The 20,366-nt window shown below is 35.1% G+C and overlaps 1 protein-coding gene across 1 annotated transcript in view; it reads left to right on the top strand.

Moving 5' to 3' along the window:
* Positions 1-20,366, top strand: part of CCDC171 (coiled-coil domain containing 171) — a 317,707-nt gene that overhangs the window by 261,769 nt on the left and 35,572 nt on the right. Inside the window, exon 25 of the mRNA XM_057724205.1 lies at positions 15,396-15,548. Within this exon, the coding sequence (XP_057580188.1) occupies positions 15,396-15,548 (153 nt within the window). The remainder of the gene's footprint in view (positions 1-15,395; positions 15,549-20,366) is intronic.

The following is a 20,366-nucleotide window of genomic DNA, read 5'->3' as shown; positions in this document are numbered from 1 at the left end:
TACTCTCACTTTGTCAGGCTTTGTTTTGCAACACATTAGTAAACCTAGCGCCAATTCTATAATTTGCCTGTATAGTGAGCATTTTGTATATTACTTAAAATTTTAAGTCCCTAAAGCAAGGTAATTTATTGTTACTACTGCTACTACTACTACTGCTGTAGTCCTTATTATTATGATGATGATAGTGATAATGATGGACATATATACAGTAGTTTCCAAGAACTTTATTTCAATCTCTGATTATTTTGATGATCTCTTTTTGATATTTTTATAGGAAACGAATATGTCACTTCCTATCCCTTTGATCTTTCTTTACATTAACCTTTAGCATAATAAGAGTAGTAATCACCGTCAATCTAGATGCTACATTTAGCCTCAAATTGGCCTTGATTCAATTCTGGTTGGAAATAACATATTTCAGAAAGAATTGGTCTTGTTTTTGGCACATTTAAGTTGTATGTGCCATAGATGAGTGGAGGACAGAAAAAAGTTGAGAGTCTAAACATGATACAAAGAAAACATCATTTAAAAAAATCTGCTGCAAAAGTATCCTGCAACTCCGCTGAACATGGTTTCCCATGAGGCTCCTCCTCATACCTGAAAAGCTACTATGTTTACATCCTTCAGAGTGGTGCCAGCAAAAATTTTGGGTGATGGGTTAAGTCCAGGGCCATTTCAAATGGCAAAAAAGAGGAAAAGAACTTTGATTCTCTTTTTCTTATATAAAATAACACCAACAAAAACATACCTGAACTATATGCAGCATCACATTGTCAATTTATGCTGTTTTGTCTTCAGTTGTGCTTAATTTAAGGAGGTTGTGCGTTTTAAAAAAAAATTTTCTTCTATTTAATTACTTGACACATTTACTATCCTTATCATTGTCACCTTCACCACTGAAAAGCGTTTCAGTATCTGTGTATTACATTAAATATCTAGTTACACATTATTTTAGCCATTCCCTCTACTAAATAAACAGGAGTACACAATCTTAAGTGGACATCAGTGCCCCAGACCAGTCTGTAAAGGAAATAATAGCAATTCCAGTACATGCATATAAACCCCTAGGACACTGAGGGTCAAAAGTGGGCTGTCCAGGAATGGGATAACAGAGGGAGAAGAAAACCAGGTTTATCAAAATTCTAGGTTCTACGTAAAGGAAAGATCATTTCTCTGCCAGGAAAATTTTCAGATATGGCAAGATAAAGGCCTTCCCCAGTCTTAGTGCAAAGAATAGAAACATAATTTCTTGGAATCCCATTCCTTCTGTATGTATATCTAGTATGCCTAGATCTCATTCAGAACGAGAATTTGAGTCAGGTAGCTAATCCTTTGTGGGTAGGATTTGGGATATCACTGTCTTGGTATTTTACTTGTAAAGTACTTTACTGATGATATCGGATCCTTAAGTCAGGCTGCTGACAGATGCACAGCACGTTGTCAGTTTATGTATATAAGTCAGTTAAACTCACTAGAAGTTGTTTTCCAAATTTCCTTTTTTTCTTGAAAACAATCTCCTATTGTGTGGATAATAGGAAGTTTGCTATAATTTGCACTTAATATTTTTCTCATTAAAATAATCCCACAGCCTTCTTTCATATTACATTTTTCTACAATCAAAAGATGCTTTGGGGGAAGTATAGAAATTATGTGACATATTTGGATAGTATAGAGATTCATTAATTTGTTAGAAATGTCTATTGTACTCACTTCACTGAATGAGTAAAGTCCCCAAGAAAATATCATCTGAAGTTCTTCTACTTAAAATAAATATTTATTTCCATCACATAGGCAAAAATTGGTAGCTTAGAGTCAATGTAGTATAATAATTGTTAATGAGTTTGAGATCTTTGAAAATCTTGGTTTCATAGCAAAATTCAAGAGGCCTTTGCTTTTGTACCGTTTTTCAGTCAATAGAGGAGAAAACTTGAATTAAAATTGACAAAAATAAGTGTTGTGATAGACTATTTGCATGATTTTGTGAAACTTGGAAAGCCTAGATTAACTCTGCTGATTTAACTGAGAAACTTTATATGATAAATAGCCAAAACAAACAAAACAAAACAAACCCAACCCACTAAAACAGTCCAAGCAAACTGGAAAACTTGCAACACATGGGATAAGCATGGGCTTTCGAATTGGACAGACATGGATTCAAAACCTAGTTCCTTTCTTTATTTGTTGGGGGACCTTGCATAATGTACTTAGCACCACTGAGCCTTAGTTTTTTGTTCTGTAAAATAGAGATGAGTCCTATAGGATTATTGCCAGAATTGGAAAAATATGCAAAGCTTATAATGTGGTGTCTGGCACATAGTAATTGTTGTTGTCAGAACTGGGGTCCCTGTGAGCCTTGGAGAATGGGACTCTAGAGGAAGTGAGAGCACTTGGGCAAAGATTTGGTCAAGCCTAGGCTTTATTGACTCCCATACATTCCAACACATTTGGTGATTCTAGTGGTAGAGTGTGGGTTCACCTCCCTCCCTGGGCTTCTTTGAGACAAGATGTGGGGTTGACTTTGAGTCAGATCGCACTGACTTCTGTGATGCTACAGGCTGTACTATGGCTTCTTCTGCCATTGCTGTGCCAGTCATTGAGCAAATATAGACAGTTGTCTGACACCCTCTCAGGTTGAGTGTGATAAGCCAGATTGTTTAATCCAGGTACCTGTATAAAGGAGTCTCTAGGAGTTATGGGCAGAATGCCAGATAAATAGCTACCATTTAAACTTAAAAAAAGTTTTATTCTCCCTTGTTTACTTGTTTCTGAAATATATGTAGATATGTATATAAATTTATATAAATCCTCTTTTTAGTTAAACGTTAGCATACCACACACACACACACTTTTCTCTCCTTTTTATTTTGAAATAATTGTAGATTCACAAGAAGTTGCAAAAATAGTACAGAGAAATCCCCATGTACCCTTCACTCATTTTCCCCCAGTGTTACATCTTACAAAACTTTAGGACAATATTAAAACCAGAAAATTGACATTGCTACAATGTGTATGTATAGTTCTGTGACATTTTATCACATATGTGTTTGTGTAGTCACCACCATAATCAAGATACAATGCAATTACATCACCACAAAGGTCTTCCTCAGTTAACCACTTTACAGTCATATCAACCCCTCCCCCGAAATCAGCCCTAATCCCTAAATATTTTGTCTCTATAATTTTATTATTTCAAGAATATATAAATACAATCCTACAGAATGTGACCTTTTGAGGCTGACATTTTTTTCACTCAGCATGGTGCCCTGAGATCCATCCAAATTGTTGCATCTATCAATAGTTTATTCTTTTATATTGGTGACTAGCATCCGTGGACTAAATGTGCATAATTTGTTTAGACATTGATCTATTGAAGGACATTTTTATTGTTTCTGATTTTTGGCTATTACATATGAAGCTATGAACAATCATGTACAGATTTTTGTGTGGAAATAAATTTTCATTTCTCTGGGATGTGTTCAGAAATGTGATTGCTAGGCATGCTTAGTTTTCTAAGAAACTGCCAAATTATTTTCCAGAATGGCTGTACCATTCTTCATTCTCACCAGGATGTATGAGAGATCTAGTTTCTCTATTCCCTTGCCAGCTTTTGATGTTGCCACAATTTTTTCTTTTAGCCCTTCTGTTAGGTATGTAGTGGTATCTCACTGTGGGTTTTTTATTCTCCAATGGCTACTATTTTTGAAACTCTTTTTAATATGCTTATTTGCAATTTGTAAGAAAATTCTTTGGTAAAATGTACCTTAGTATATTTTGCTCATTTTCTAACTGGAGTGTTTGTCTTTTTACTATTGAGTTTTGAGAGTTTTAAAAAATATTTTCTAAAAACTAGTTCTTTATCAGATAGGTGGTTTACAACTAGTTTCCCTGTCTATAGCTTGTCTTTTAATCTCCATAACAATATCTTTCACAGAGCAAAATTTTAATTTTTTATGAAATTCAACTTACTGATTTTTTTCTTTTATGAATTATGCTTTTGGCATTGTATTTAAGAACTCTTTGCCAAGCTCTAGATGCCAAAGATATTCTCCTACATTTTCTTCTAAAACTTTTATAGCTTTATATTTTACATTTAGATCTATGATCATTTTGAGTTCATTTTTGTATAAAGGCTATGATTTAGGTTGTTTTAATCAGAATTGTGATATGACCCCCACAATCTTCCCCCTTATGTACTGTACATGCATTATATAATTAACCCTCTCTCCTTGAGGGTGAGACCAGTAAATAGGAGATTATCGTGGATGGGCCTGACCTAATCAGATGAGCCCTTTAAAAGCAGATGAAGTGTCAGAGATGTGCTCTTCTGTTGGCCTGGAAGGAAGCAAACAGCCAAGCTGAGAAAGGAGGGGTCCATTTGGCAAGGACCTGAGGGGGATCCTTAGAAGCTGAGAGTCAGCCTGGCTGACAGCCAGCAAGAGAAGGGACCTCCGTTCTACAGCTGGAAGGAACTAAATTCTGCCAACAATTTGAATGAGTTTAGAAGAGGGCCCTGAGTCTCAGGTGAGATCGCAACTCCAGCAGACAGTTTTATTTCAGCCTGGTGAGACGCTGAGTGGAGGACCCAGCTAACCCATGCTAGACCCATAGAAACTACGAGATACTAAATTTGTGTTGTTTTAAGTCATTAGGTTTTTGGTAATTCTGGAGTGTGGTGCTGCTTTTGTGCTTATGTAGAAGAGGATTCTGATTACTGACTGGAGCTTGCGTCTGGGTGTTAGGGAAAGAGATGGGACATCCATGCTGCCAGGCACCGTGGGTTGGTAGATTGTGTTCTGGATGTGGAGGCTTCCTGTGGCTTTCCCTGTGCCTTTTTTTTAGAATTAATTTTTATTGGAGTATAGTTGATTTACAATGTTGTGTTAGTTTCTGCTGTACAGCAAAGTGAATCAGTTATACATATACATATATCCATCTTTTTTAGATTCTTTTCCCATATAGGTCATTACAGAGTATTGAGTAGAGTTCCCAGTGCTCTACAGTAGGTCCTTATTAGTTATCTTTTTTATATATAGTAGTGAGTATGTGTCAATCCCAATCTCCCAATTTATCCCTCCCCTCCTCTTTCCCCCTTGGTAACCATAAGTTTGTTTTCTACATCTGTGACTCTATTTCTGTTTTGTAAATAAGTTCATTTGTACCCTTTTTTTAGATTCTACTTATAAGCAGTCATACAATATTTGTCTTTCTCTGTCTGACTTACTTCACTCAGTGTGACAATCTCTAGGTCCATCCATGTCACTGCAAATGACATTATTTCATTCCTTTTATGGCTGAGTAATATTCCATTATATATATGTACCACATCATCTTTATCCATTCATCCATTGGTGGACATCTAGATTGCTTCCATGTCCTGGCTATTGTAAATAGTGCTTCAGTGAACATTGGGGTGCATGTATCTTTTTGAATTATGGTTTTCTCCAGATATATGCCCAGGAGTGGGATTTCTGGATCATATGGTAGCTCTATTTTTAGTTTTTTAAGGTACCTCCATACTGTTCTCTATAGTGGCTGTAGCAATTTACATTCTCACCAACAGGGTAGGAGGATTTCCTTTTTCTCACACCCTCTCCAGTAACTTGTGCCTTTCTGACTGTAGGCTACTCACTGTTTGGGTTTGTGGGCACAAACACAACTGATGCCGCTCTCCTTCACACCAGTAGGGGAGGAGCTGTCTAGCTCAGTTACCGTCCATGCTTGATTGCTTACTTTTATTTTTGAACCAGTACCCCCAAAATATGTATGTATGTATGTATATTTATACCTTTATAAATTATATAGTTGTGTTATTATTAAATAAGCTCTATAACATGAAACAAAACCAGAAAACTTTAAAGATATGATTTTAAAAGATTTTTAAAAGAAAGATTAAAAAGTTAATGTAAAAACTATGGAAACAATAAAAAGATCAGTGATTGCCAGGGGTTGGGAGGGAGGAATGAACAGGCACAGAGGATTTTTAGGGCAGTGAAACTCTTCTGTATGATACTACAGTAGTGGGTACATGTTATTATACATTTGTCCAAACCCATAGAATGTACACCACCAAGAGTCAACCCGAGCGAAAGCTATGGATTTTGGGTGATGATGTGTCAGTAGGTTCATTGATTGTAACAAATGTACCACTCTGGTGTGGGTTGTTTGGGGGTGTGTAGGGGCAGGGGGCTGTATGGGAAATTTCTATACATTCCGCTCAATTTTTCAGTGAACCTAGAACTGCTCTAAAAAATAGTCTATTAAAGGAATTAAATGTAATATAAAATAAAATCTATATATGGAAGTCTCCAATTTTTTTTTCCATTTTAACTCATTATGTAGACTGAATACATCCCAGTGGGTATGCAAGACAATGGACTCTCCCTTTCTTTTTATAAAGTAAGAGATAACATTTTTATTCTCTGATACAGATTGGTACTGGTTTCTCACTTGGTCCATGTTTTAGACGTTAATGTTCCCTTTTAGGTATGTTGGGAAAAGGTGGAAGCATTTTACAGTGCAGCAGGGCTGAGAATGGTGTCCCCCCTTGTTTATTTACCTTCTCCATATTTCACCGGGAACTGTCATGTACCATGTATAGTTAAGTAATTCATGGGTTAAATTATTTTTCATAGGGTAGTCTTTACAGGAGTTTACAGTGAGATAAGAAGTAATCTTTAAAATCTTCTGTATAAGATTTGCTGTTTTCCTGTGACAAAGTGCTTCAAAGGACTCTTGAACTTGAGCGTGCATTATGTCCTTTTCTATAACATAAAGATAAGGATTCCAAATCTGTAGACCTTTTCTTTGATGGCAAGTGGCTATCAAGGTATTCTATCTAGAAAAATTTTTGCTAAAGAAGCCAAGACAAAACACATTCTGTCACACGTTTTTTAAAAAAAAAACAAAACTGACTGCTTTAGTGAAGGAGTTTTATGGAACATTATACAAATAGTTGTTTGGAAATGTTTCCAGAATTTTGGAATTTTTCTAAAAATGATCTAAATCCACAAAAATTAATTTATGTACACACATAAAAAGTTCAGAAGCATAATTTTTAATGAAAAAATCTGTTTGAATTTTTGTTAAAAATATAAATATACTTAATATAAAATACATTTGTAAAAATATAAAAACAGGCCATATTTTAGTTTAAAGAACAATTGATTAATTCAAGGAAGTTAGAAATCTTCCAGCCAAAATTCCAATTAAAACTCTGTTTATTTGATAGATAAGATTGAAACACAAGTGTCATGATTTAATAAGCACAACCAGTGGTGTACTTCCGCCAGGTGCATTTCCCTATTTACCATGCGTCATGGGAGTGGTGAGAGTGAGGACTCAGTATTAGACTTACAAAGAGGTTTCCCCTCTATCCAAAAGCAGAGCATTCCTGTAAAATCTGTCACAAGCTGAAATGACCATAAGTGAAGGAGAATTTACCCTAGGTCCCATGCTGCTAATGGATGAACAAAATAAAGCAAGACAAAGCACAGATACTCACAGACACAGTTCAAAGCTACGTGGACTTGGTGCTGAGATGCTGAGAGAAGGGGAAGGAGTTTGGAGGGACCACTCTCACTGTTCTGGGTGAGCGCTGCCTCCAAAAGGGCTCACTGCAAAACAAACACCAAACTCTATTTTCGCTTTTTGCCTTTTTTTTTTTTTAGTAAAAACGAAAATCTCCGGATATCTTTCGGTTAGCGAAAACGGGTACTAATGTAGGTCTTTTGTGAAAGTGAAGTGGCGTAAGGCAAACTTTCGAAATGCCGGGAATACTTGTATTACGAAAAGGTATATACAAGATTTTTAAAATTGTGAAGCGTATCCAATCATATTTCTTTCAATAACAATCATTAGTAATAACTTTTTGTTGAGAGTAAGAGGTTTCAGGGCTACTGATAAAGCCAGGTTCAGCCCCTTTCCCACTACTCATAGCTGTTTATTCTTTGCTTCAAGCCCACTTGTAGTTGGGTTACACCTCTGTAGAAGGGTTTTCTTGCTTGCCTTTTGGATAGGGTTTCTCTAAAATTTTGTTGCTGGCCCCTTCTACTTTTTATTCCGTACTGATTCTTCAGAATTCTTGTCAGCCAAAGGCATTCTTATCAGCTTTGATTCCTGCACATGCGTGCATGCACACTTGCGCATGCGATTCTGGTAAAGCAAGGAGGTGGGTGGCAGTGTGGCCTCCCGACCCAGTCTTTCCTACATAACTTTGTTTTGGAATGTCATGGTCAATCGCTTATTTAGGGCCAGGGCCAGCAACCAGACATCTCCACTAAAGAGTCCATTTCCAGATCTCAGATTGGCTCTTGACTGGGGGGGGGCGTAGTTGCTATTTGCAGACTACTAGTAAGAGACCCTTTAACACTCATTCTCTGCTTTATTCCTACATTTGCAAAATATTGGAATGAAAGTGTGTCAACTAAATGAGCAAACTTAGAGTATAATTTTGTGATAATGAAGGACATAATTTTCCTTTAATTCCAGGTGCCAAGGAGTAAAATTTGATGCTAAAAACTATGAGAATGTTATCGTTGTAAGGCTTTCATTCTTAGGAAAGACATCTTAAATAGTAACTTATATTTTACTTTATTATTTTTTATTTAAAAAAAGTTTTTATTGGGGTATAGTTGGTTTAAAATGTTGTTAGTTTCAAGTGTACAGCAAAGTGAATCAGTTATACATACACCTATATCCACTCCTTTTTAGATTCTTTTCCCATATACACCATTACAGAGTACTGAGTAGAGCTCCCTGTGCTCTACAGTAGGTTGTCATTAGTTATCTTTCTTATACATGGTAGTGTGTATATGTCAATGCCAACCTCCCAATTTACCTGTCCCCCCCGGTAACAGTAAGTTTCTTTTCTACATCTGTAACTCAATTTCTGTTTTGTAGTTAAGTTCATTTGTACCCTTTTTTTTAGCTTTCACATATAAACGATATCATATATTTGTCTTTCTCTGTCTGACTTCACTTAGTAATGACAATCTCTTGGTCCATCCATGTTGCTGCAAATGGCATCATTTCATTCTTTAAATAGCAACTTTTATTATCAACGGGACATTTTGTTGTTAGGAAGTAAATATTCATTAGTCTCAAATTCTTCATGTTTGAAAAAATTTTAATATATTCAATACATATAGAATATCTTATATTATTTAAAATACTTATAATATGTCCAATAATACCCCTCAGAAATATTGAATCTTTCTTTTATGAGTTAAAATAGTAATTTTCCTAATTTGATATCATTGTTATTATTATAGCTAACATTTATCTGTGTGTTTACTGTGTGCCAGATAGTTAAGGTCTTTTCATGTATTAATATTCATTTAATCCCACAAAATCTTTGTAAGGTAGGAATCATTTTCCCCATTTTATGGGTATTTATTATATTTCACATATTTGGTATATCTATTTTACATGGTATACTTACTTTATATAGTACATAGAAATGAAGTATATCCATAATTATATAAAGTAAAATGTCAGAGGGTTTTGCTTCCCAATTACTTACTCAGAAATATAAATAGAAAATCTACTACTTTGTTGGCATCTAGACCTTATGACATTTTCCACTAATTGCTCCTTCCACTAAAAGCTCCTAACATCAGCTTCCCAAGGCTCCCACTTTCCCTGAAGTCCAATTTTGAAGTCAATCTAAACTACATAATATGTACATAACAAATTTTATAAATAATATACTAGTCCTCAAGTGACAGTCACCTATTTGTATCTCAGAATTTCTTTGTATTCTAAAACACTTATGCTTTTCCTTAAAATACGTAGGATGTAGAATTTTGGGCTTTCTCATTATGCTGGTTATAAACACAATAGATTATCTTGAAACAAGGCTATTTTTGTCCAGAAACTGTTTTTTGTTCTATTTCTCATATAACTAGATAAACCCTACTGAGATTCGTATCTCACTGCATGGTATAGTCAAAATCCCAAGGGCCAAAGATGACATGGAATGAGTTCTCAAGTGCTGGGCTTGCTGTTGACAATATCATGCTGCTCTGTCATTGTTTCCTAATGTAAAAAGGTGTGATGTTTTAATACAAAAGAGAGGGGTATTGTAAAGGGCTAAGTTTAGGAGATTGATAGAGAGGTCATTAGATGTTCACTCCCTCCTCCTCCCACCCCCTCACGTGATTCCGACTGTTATTTCCATTTCTTCTACCAAGTTGGTAGCTTTCTTTTATATTAAAGAGTTGGATTTTTCACTGGCATCCTTTATAACATAGTTTGAATCACTTTTTAATACTGGAAGTTAACATTCTTTATTCTTCAAAAGAACTGTGGCTTCTTTGAATAGCTTTGCCATTTCACTGACACTCCTCCCTACCTTTCAGTTCTGAAAAAGGTTTTCATTTTAGAAGCATGTAGTATATTTTACATACACGAGTTCCATGAAACATACTTTCTGTACTCATCACTGTACCTTTGCTGCTGTGAAAAAAATATCCTATACAGTAAGTGTTATATATAGAAAACTGCTTTCATCTCTCAAATGAAATACTGCTTTAATGATTTTAAATGATTAAGAGTCTAAATCCTAAGCAATGTGGATTATTATTTTATTCTTTTTAATGTTATAAAGAAGTAATATGTGGTTTCTTTTACTGCTGCACTGAATGTTAGAATTTAGTTATTAAAAACAGGTCAGGGAAAGAGCCAAAATAATTATGACTTTTGTTCCATCCATCATATAAAAATTCAGATATAACTTTTCAAAAAATATTTTTTTAAAAAAAGATTTGAAGGAAAACCATTTATATTATATATTCCTTTTAGAATGTGAGGTATGTAACAATTCATGAAATGTTTCTCCAAATTTAAGAAATAGGATAACTTTTTAAATGTTAAACTTTTTTGTATGTTAGAGGCCAGTTCTATTATAACTTACATTGAAATAATAATCCAGGGCCTACTATTGCTAGAAGGGTACTTTCTTCTTTTTATTAAGTGAGTATTTATGCAAGTTTTCATGTGTTTTATACACTTTAGGTCCTTATATAGCAGGAACATATGTATACAAGCCACCTATCACAGGTTGTCTCATTAAGATCTTAGTGGAGAATTTAAAAATAGAACAGTGGTAATACTACAATGAAATTCATTGGTTTATCATTTTTAGAGGGATTTTTAAATATTAGATGCAATGTAGTTGAAGGGTTGAGAGAATGGCTTTGTATTAGTTTTTTAACTATCTGATCCTTATGACAATTTTAGAAATAAGCAAAAAAGTGACTCTTCTTCCCATTTTATGGAGGGAGGAGGTGGAGGTTCATAGAGATGACATAGCATTGCCCAGCAAGATAAAGCTAAGTAAGTGGCAGTGTGAGGACCGGAAAAAAATAGGACTTGTGACTCCTGGTCCCCCATCTCAATGGAGAGGATAAATGAATTTACAGAAGTGGAGAGACTTAGTGTGGGAAGAAACAGATATGATTTTATAATTTCTGATTTTTATCTGTTTTTGAAACCCAGGGAAATATTCTGTGTTAGTATTAGCCCTCAGCTTACCTTGAAATGACTCAAGGTAAGGAATGTTAGGACATGTTGCTGTTCCCAAGCATGAGGTCGTACCATGCTTATTTAGTGTTGGGTAATAGAATTCACTTTCGTGTGCTCTTTTTATGCCTACAGCTATGCTTTTGCTTCTTTTTTCGACTTTGAATAAAGTATGGTTAATAATTCATTCATTAGGGTGTTGAGGTTATGTTTTCCCAAGTATCTTCATCCTTTCTTACAAGGTATTTTTTGCCAAACAATATGCCTAATGTGGCTTTTCATCTTTTCTAGTCTCCCTCTCTCTCTCTTTCCTTCCTCCCTCTTTCCTTCCAGTCAGTCATTCAAGCCATCCCTAAAGAAACAGAGATGATTAGAGTTGGCACAATATCTGGCCTAGGTAGCTCCTTAGTGTAGTGAATATAAACATGTAAACTGATGCATTTCTGCCAGAGCAATAAATGCAATAGTAGGAGCAAGCATGAGGGACCCACAGAGAACCAGAATAGAGTTAACATTGCCTTTGGGCTCAGAAGAGGCTTATTTAAAGGGGTGGTTTCTGAGCTGGGTTTTTGAGGGCAAATAGGAATTTGCTGGGCAAAAAGGTATGCATTTTCTTTTAACTACAAATAACTCACCTACTTCTGTTTCTCTTGACAAAGTTCAACATCCATTTATGATAAAAGCTCTCCAGAAAATGGGCATAGAAGGAAATTACCTCAACATAATAAAAGCCATATATGAAAAACCAAAAGCCAACATCGTTCTCAATGGGGAAAAACTGGAAGAATTCCCTCTAAGAACAGGAACAAGACAAGGGTGTCCAGTCTCACCATTATTATTCAACATAGTTTTGGAAGTGTTAGCCACAGCAATCAGAGAAGAAAAAGAAATAAAAGGAATCCAAATTGCAAAAGAAGAAGTAAAATTGTCACTCTTTGCAGATGACATGATATTATATATAGAAAACCCTAAGGACTCTACCAGAAAACTGCTAGCACTAATTGATGAGTTTAGTAAAGTAGCAGGATACAAAATTAATGCACAGAAATCTTTTGCATTCCTATACACTAACAATGGAAGAGCAGAAAGAGAAATTAAGGAAACTCTCCCATTCACCATTGCAACCAAAAGAATAAAATACCTAGGAATAAACCTGCCTAAGGAGGCAAAAGATCTGTATGCAGAAAACTTTAAGACATTGATGAAAGAAATCAAAGACGACACAAACAGATGGAGGGACATACCATGTTCCTGGATTGGAAGAATCAACATCGTGAAAATGACTTTACTACCCAAAGCAATTTACAGATTCAATGCAATCCCAATCAAATCACCAATGGCATTTTTCACAGAACTAGAGCAAGACATCTTACGATTTGTATGGAAACGCAAAAGACCCCGAATAGCCAAAGCAATCTTGAGAAGGAAAAATGGAGTGGGTGGAATCAGGCTTCCTGACTTCAACCTATACTACAAGGCCATAGTGATCAAGACAGTATAGTACTGGCACAAAAATAGAAAGGAAGACCAATGGAATAGAATAGAGAACTCAGAAGTAAGCCCAAACACATATGGGCACCTTATCTTTGACAAAGGAGGCACGAGTATACAATGGAAAAAAGACAGCCTCTTCAAGAAGTGGTGCTGGGAAAATTAGACAGCTACATGTCAAAGAATGAAATTAGAACACTTCCTAACACCATCCACAAAAATAAACTCAAAATGGATTAAAGACCTACATGTAAGGCCAGACACTGTAAAACTCCTAGAGGAAAACATAGGCAGAACACTCTATGACATCCATCAAAGCAAGATCCTTTTTGACCCACCTCCTAGAATCATGGAAATAAAATCAAGAATAAACGAATGGGACTTCATGAAACTTAAAAGCTTTTGCACAGCGAAAGAAACCATAAACAAGACTAAAAGGCAACCCTCAGAATGGGAAAAAATAATTGCCTATGAAACAACAGACAAAGGATTAATCTCCAAAATATACAAGCAGCTCATGAAGCTTAATACCAAAAAAGCAAATAACCCAATCCACAAATGGGCGGAAGACCTAAATAGACATTTCTCCAAAGAAGATATACAGATGGCCAACAAACACATGAAAAGATGCTCAACATCACTCATCATCAGAGAAATGCAAGTCAAAGCCACAAGGAGGTATCACCTCACACCGGTCAGAATGGCCATCATCACAAAATCTGGAAACAACAAATGTTGGAGAGGGTGTGGAGAAAAGGGACCTCTCCTGCACTGTTGGTGGGAATGTAAGTTGATACAGCCACTATGGAAAACAATTTGGAGGTTCCTTAAAACACTACAAATAGAACTACCATATGATCCAGTAATCCTACTCCTGGGCATATATCCAAAGAAAACCATAATCCCAAAAGAAACTTGTACCATAATGTTTATTGCAGCACTATTTACAATAGCCAGGACATGGAAGCAACCGAAATGCCCATCAACAAATGAATGGATAAAGAAGATGTGGCATATATATACAATGGAATATTACTCAGCTATAAAAAGGGATGAGATGGAGCTATATGTAATGAGGTGGATAGAACTACAATCTGTCATACAGAGTGAAGTAAGTCAGAAAGAGAAGGACAAATATTGTATGCTAACTCACATATACGGAATCTAAAAATGGTACTGATGAACTCAGTGACAAGAACAAGGAAGCAGATACAGAGAATGGACTGGAGAACTCGAGGTTTGGGAGGGGGCGGGGGGTGAAGGGGAAACTGAGACGCAGCGAGAGAGTAGCACAGACATATATATACTACCAAGTGTAAAAAAAAAAAAAAAGTATGAATTTTGTTTTAACTACAAATAACTCACCTACTTCCGTTTCTCAGACATTGTGTATGTTATTTCTTACTTCTTGTTCACCAGGTTATTTCATGTGCATTCAGAATTGCCCAAATATCTAGTTTCTTAAAGCTCTCTCAAACCAGACTCTACAGATTAAATATAATTTGGAAGTTTTCAGACTGTCTACCATTGTTCTAAGTTGTGGCTGCAGTTGGAACATGGTTTTCTTGTAAATAACATAACATTATATTTGAATATGTCTTTGAAATGTTTGATTTTACTTTACTATATTTGAAATATTTGGAAAGACTTTTTAAAAAAAGGTATAATAGTATTCTTGAACTTAAAATTCACTGCAGCCTGCTTTAGAAGCAGAAGTCTACAAAATACGATTAAACTGTGATACACAGGCCCAACAGTTCCCTCAAATATTATACTACTTAGGGAAGAGAAAAAGTTACCAGCATTTGCTTATGTTATTTATTTTATTATATCTAGTATAATGCAAGGGCGTTCCTCTGATATATGAATGAAAATAATTATGCTTTTCTTACAATATAGGAATCATATTATTTACTCCTAAAAAAATCACAGGATTAGTTCAGCTCCTTTTGTTTTGAAACATTTGTTTTTTAGGTGGATTGAAATTTTTACTGAGCTTATTTTGAAATATCTTGCTTATATATCCATCTGTTGTGTGTCTTAAGATTGAAATTTAGGTCAAATTACAACTTGAATTTAACTTTATAAAGGAAATAAGTGTGCCATCTTCAAAAACTGCATTCTAAATTTTAAGCACAATAGATCAAAGTACACCTCATTTAAATAAATATTCTGGAAAAGAAGTCTCAATTATTTTCTCCCAAACTTTCTTAAAATAGTCACCTGTTCTCAATATAAAATATGAAGTTTAGCTTTATTATTTTAAAGGAGGATGAAAAGTTGTTTATTTTAAAATTTTAATGATTTTGCTTTCAAATTATGGAACTTCTCCTTTGGGGACAGTTTTATTTGAATTGTATGTGACATTATTTTTTTTTCTTAAGGCTATGGTTAAAAGTTTCGTGGATGTCTACCAGCTTGCAAGCACTAGAATTGCTACATTAGAAAAGGAAATGACATCTCATCGAAGTCACATTGCAACCTTGAAATCAGAACTCCACACAGCTTGTTTACGTGAAAATGAAAGTTTACAATCAGTAAGTCCTACAATATTTTTTTCTTTGAATCTTGGGTCACATTTACATTCATGTTTTTGTTGTTCATAAGATCACTCACCAGTATATATAATTTAGGGTAAGTGATCAATCAAGCAATGTAAAATTATTGTGTGGAGAAAATTTTGAAGGAAGAAAAGCAATTAATTTTTCCATTGTATCATGTATAAAGATATGCATATTGTTATCCATGCTAAAACACTACATCAAGATTCCTTTGTGTTTGGCAGTGCAGCTGACAGTTGGATTTGGCAGTATGCATAGTTAAAGCTTGCAACTGTCTGAAGATTCAGTGTGTCCCATTAAGACAGAATATTATTAATTATGCGTATAACCAAAATGGTAATTAGAACATGTGATTATTCTCTGTAGAAAGCTAGACTTATCCATAATACATGCCTAGCTAAAGATGCATGTTGTGATTCATCTATATGATTAAAATTCAGTTTCAGCAGTCATTTTATGTCTTAAAATTTTAGCCCATGATGAAATTTGGGCTCATCTAAGACTAAACAAAATTTTCTACATTTGAAATATGTGTTTGGGGAGTATCAAAAAATGAATATATTTGTGGCATAAGGGAATAAAATACACATTTTAACTTTTTCCTCAAAAGCCAGATATGTCAACAGTGAGCTTCAGAGGGTTACCATAATTGGAAAGTCTTTTTTCCTTTTTCGGTTTGATTAGAATGGATCCAGTGACTTGTAAGAAAAAACAGTATCACTTTGCCATTCAGCTGTTGCCCAATTTCAAACAATATATTCAACAGAAAAAGAGTTAGCATTAAAACAAATAGATGCATAGCTGTGGTTTGGTTCTTCAGCTCCTTCAGGTCATAGGTCAAGTGTCAGCATCCCAATGAAAGCTTTATGACCATGGTATTTAAAACTGTAACCACTAACCCTCCTCCATCCCACAAACTCTGTCTCATTCTCACCCCATGTTGCCTATCTACCTTCTACCTTCCTTGCTGTATTTTTTTTCACTATAGCACTTATCAACTTACATATATTATATTTTATTTATTTGCTTATTGTCTGTTTGCTCCTTACCCTCATAAACTATAAGTTCCATAAAGACAAGCAATTTTTGGGTATTTTCTTCACAGCTGTAAAGGCACTCTAGTGCCAGGAAGAGTCTGGCCCACAGTGGGTGCTCAACAAACAGTTATTGAATGAAAAATACTAGTACTTAATCTAATAAATGAACAAACTAGTTATTTGGGACCTGAGATGTGAATTCAGTTGAGTTCAGGTTTTAAAATTACTTTGTTAATTTCTTAGTGAGCGAGTAGTAAATTTGATCTCAAATAAGAGAAATTAACATGAAGAGGAAATCTTTATAAAGATTTGAGTAAGTATTTGGAATTCATTCTAGCCTTTCTCTGAAATATATTTACATTTCTTCCTGCTAACTCTCTGATCCCATTGGTTAATGTTACATTTATACTATGTCAGCTTTGTTGGGTCATACCATTATTGATTGTTTATTACTGTTATTCATATAGAAATAACTACTTATGTTTTGAGAAAGTTTGGTAAAGTGAGATTGTTTCCCCATGGGTTCAAAAATTTTTTTACCAATTATTAAGCTATTGATGTCTTAATGGAGGTGTGCTTAATATACCTCACTATCATAATAAAGCTCCACTTCTCAACCTTCTGAACAGATTTACAGGATATGCTCATCATCTTATTTGTAAGAGGAGGTTCTCTCTGGCAGTGATTCTCAAAAGGGAACATGTGTAATGTGAAAATTTTCCCCACGAGATTCTAATGTGTCCTTCTAGGACACTGCTGCCTAATGCTGTGTTTCTATGGCATATATGCTCTTCTGTCTTTTCCCTCAGTTGAGAATTACTGTTTTGAAAATAATAATAAATTTGTATACTAATTTCTATTTTTTAAGACATTTGTATGTGCGTTTTCTAACTTGAACTCCTTAAGAACTCTCTGAGGGAGGTTAATCTTTTAATTTCATAGATAAGAGGAGATATAGTTTGGTAGATAAGAGCATGGGCTTTGGAATTACATCCATTAGAAGTACAGTCAAGTGTAAATAACAGAAAACCTGACTAATGTGTTTAAGACCATTTTTTTTCCTCACACAGCGAGAAGTCTAGAAGTGGGTGGCCATTGTCATTAGTGTAGTGGTTCAGCTTCTCTGTAATTTCTCTGCCACTCCCTGATTGTCATAAGATGGAAGCCAGCTCTAGGATTTGGAATCACATTCAAGTCAGAGGAATGGGATGGCCCAGCAATATCTGTTTTATGTATATAATAAAGCATTGGAAGTCTTCCCATTTAAAAAATATTGAAATATTTGTATCATATATTTATTATTTAAATATTTAGAAATTTTAATATAAATTTAATAGATAACAGATGGTAAATATGTGTATCTAAATGTTTATATATTTAAAAAAAGAAAAAGCCTTCCAAGGAAGTTCCAAACATATTTCTACTTATATTCCATCAGTTGGAAATGGGTCATGTGGCCACCCTGAGCTATAATGAGTCAAGGGACAAGGGAATGAGGAATGAATAGATATCGGGTTAACCAATTAATAGTATATCTGACTTGCCATATACGTCAGATATATCTGGATTCCAATTCAACTTCTGTCAGTTGCTAATTAGGTGGCTTGATTCTCAGGTTTTCATCTATAAAATGAGGATAATGATACTATTCCCTATTAGAGATGTTAGGAGGTCTAGTGAGAAGTCTGAAAGTACTATGCACTTTGCCTATCACTTAGTGAATAATCCAAAAAAAGTTAGCTGTTACTTTTATTACCATTATATTCATAGAAAGTAATTGTATTGCACCACAAGAAAAGATTATTTACTGTATAACATCTTCAGCTTCAAACCATGTTATTTTGTTCTGCTTCCTACTGTAACCTTGAGCATGTAACTCCTGCTCTGTGACCACCATCTGTATGTTCCTGTGGCTGAGCTCTCTGCCGTTTCTGCAGCCCATCTTCCTCTCTTTTCATTGACACATTCTTGAAAAGCAGTCTATACTTTCTTCTTCTGTGTGCTCATTCTACTGATACTGTTTTCTTAAAGGTCACCAATAATTGTCTGTTCGCTCTGCTTATCCGTTGGTTCCTTCTCATCTCCTTTCAACTTTCTCGGACATATGAGGCTTCAACTACTTTCGTCTTTAAATACTCATCTCCTTTGTTTCTCTTATTATTGACCTTTCTTCATTGGCTCTCTGGCCTCTACTCACTTAAGCTCTGCCTTCTTTGTATTATTGTTTATTAATTCTTTTCTCCACCCATTAGTTTAATGTTTATTCAGCATCTGATCTGTAGTAGGCTTAGTTTTGGTCCTGGGGATGTCATGTGAACCAAAACAGACAGTCTTTGCTCTCGTGAACTTAAAATCTAAGAGTGGAAGTAAATATTTTTCATGTAATTAATGTGTAATTACTAACCAGGATAAGTTCACAGAAAGAAAAGAACTTAAGTGTATAAGAGGTTTTTTTTAAACAAATGAGCCTGCCTTAGACTAAGGTATCAGTAATGCCTTTTCTGGGTCAGTGATGCTTAAGCTAGTATCTGGAGACTGGGTATGAGGTATCCAGGGTGAAAGAGTGTAGTGTTCCAGGTCAGGAAGAAAGGAGCGCAGACATCTACACAGGCTCTGTGGTATGAGGAAGAAATTGAAGAAATTGAGAAAGACTAGTATGGCTGGAATAAAGAGAGCAAAGGCAAGAGTAGTTGGAGATAAGAATGATCTGGAGAAAAGGGCAGAGATCAGACTTTGTTATCTTTGTTTTAGGAGCAAAGAAAGAGTCATTGAAAAACTTTGGCTGTAGTGTGAAGAAACAATTGAATGTGAAGAACCAGAGATGGGGTGTGTCAAACAATTCCTAGGTTTTTTTGCTTTTGGAAATGAATCAATGATTTCATTTACTGAGAGAGAAACAATGGAACAGGCAGGATATGGTGAGTTTAATTTCGAGTGTGTTAGTTTGAGGTGCCATTGAGACATCCAACTAGAGGTGTCAAAAAAGCTGCTTAATATAGAATTCAAGCAAGATGCCAAGCTGGAGATAAAAATTTCAAGACACTGTTACACAGGTAGGACTTGAAGCTGTTAGCAAGAGACTACATAGGGACGGTAAGGAGAGAAAAAGGCCTAAGAATGAAGCTTGAAAAACTCCAACATATAATGCCTGGGTAGAAGAGGAAAAGGTTGCAAAGGAAGCTGTGAAGGAACAGGCAAAGAGGAAAGAGGAAGTGTGATGCCATGAGAAGAGAGAATTTCAAGAAGTGTGACGTGTCAATAGTGTCATATGCTGCTGAAAAGCAAGTGAAATGAGGACTGAAAATGGCCTTTGGAGTTAGTACCTGGAGGCCCTTGGTAACCTTAACAAAAGCTTTTTCAGAAAGAGGTGGAGAAATTAGTGGAAGTTGACCAAAAAAAAAGAATTTAGACATCTATTGCAAAGATTTAGCTATCAAGAGTGAAAAATAGGAGTGGAGTGTTCAGAGGATTCAGGGAGTTCTGTTATAAGATGGGAATGACTTAAACATGTTTCAATATTTTCTTAAAATAGGCATCCAACGGTCTGGTTTTGACCCTGTTCACTATACTGTCCATTTTTATAATTTCAATTATTACCTTTTCATACTCCAGCTTTTTTTTTGAACTCCAGCTTTCTTTGACTACTGTTTGCATGATATATCTTTTTCCATTCTTTTCTTTTAACCTATGTTTTATATTCACAGTGGGTCTCTTATAGAAAGATATAGTTGGTTTTGTTGCATTTATCCATTTGACA

This window comes from Hippopotamus amphibius, chromosome 2 (assembly GCF_030028045.1).
Source record: "Hippopotamus amphibius kiboko isolate mHipAmp2 chromosome 2, mHipAmp2.hap2, whole genome shotgun sequence".
NCBI lineage: Eukaryota > Metazoa > Chordata > Mammalia > Artiodactyla > Hippopotamidae > Hippopotamus > Hippopotamus amphibius.
Note: the sequence above shows the minus strand (reverse complement) of the source record. Positions and strands in the feature narration are given on the sequence as shown.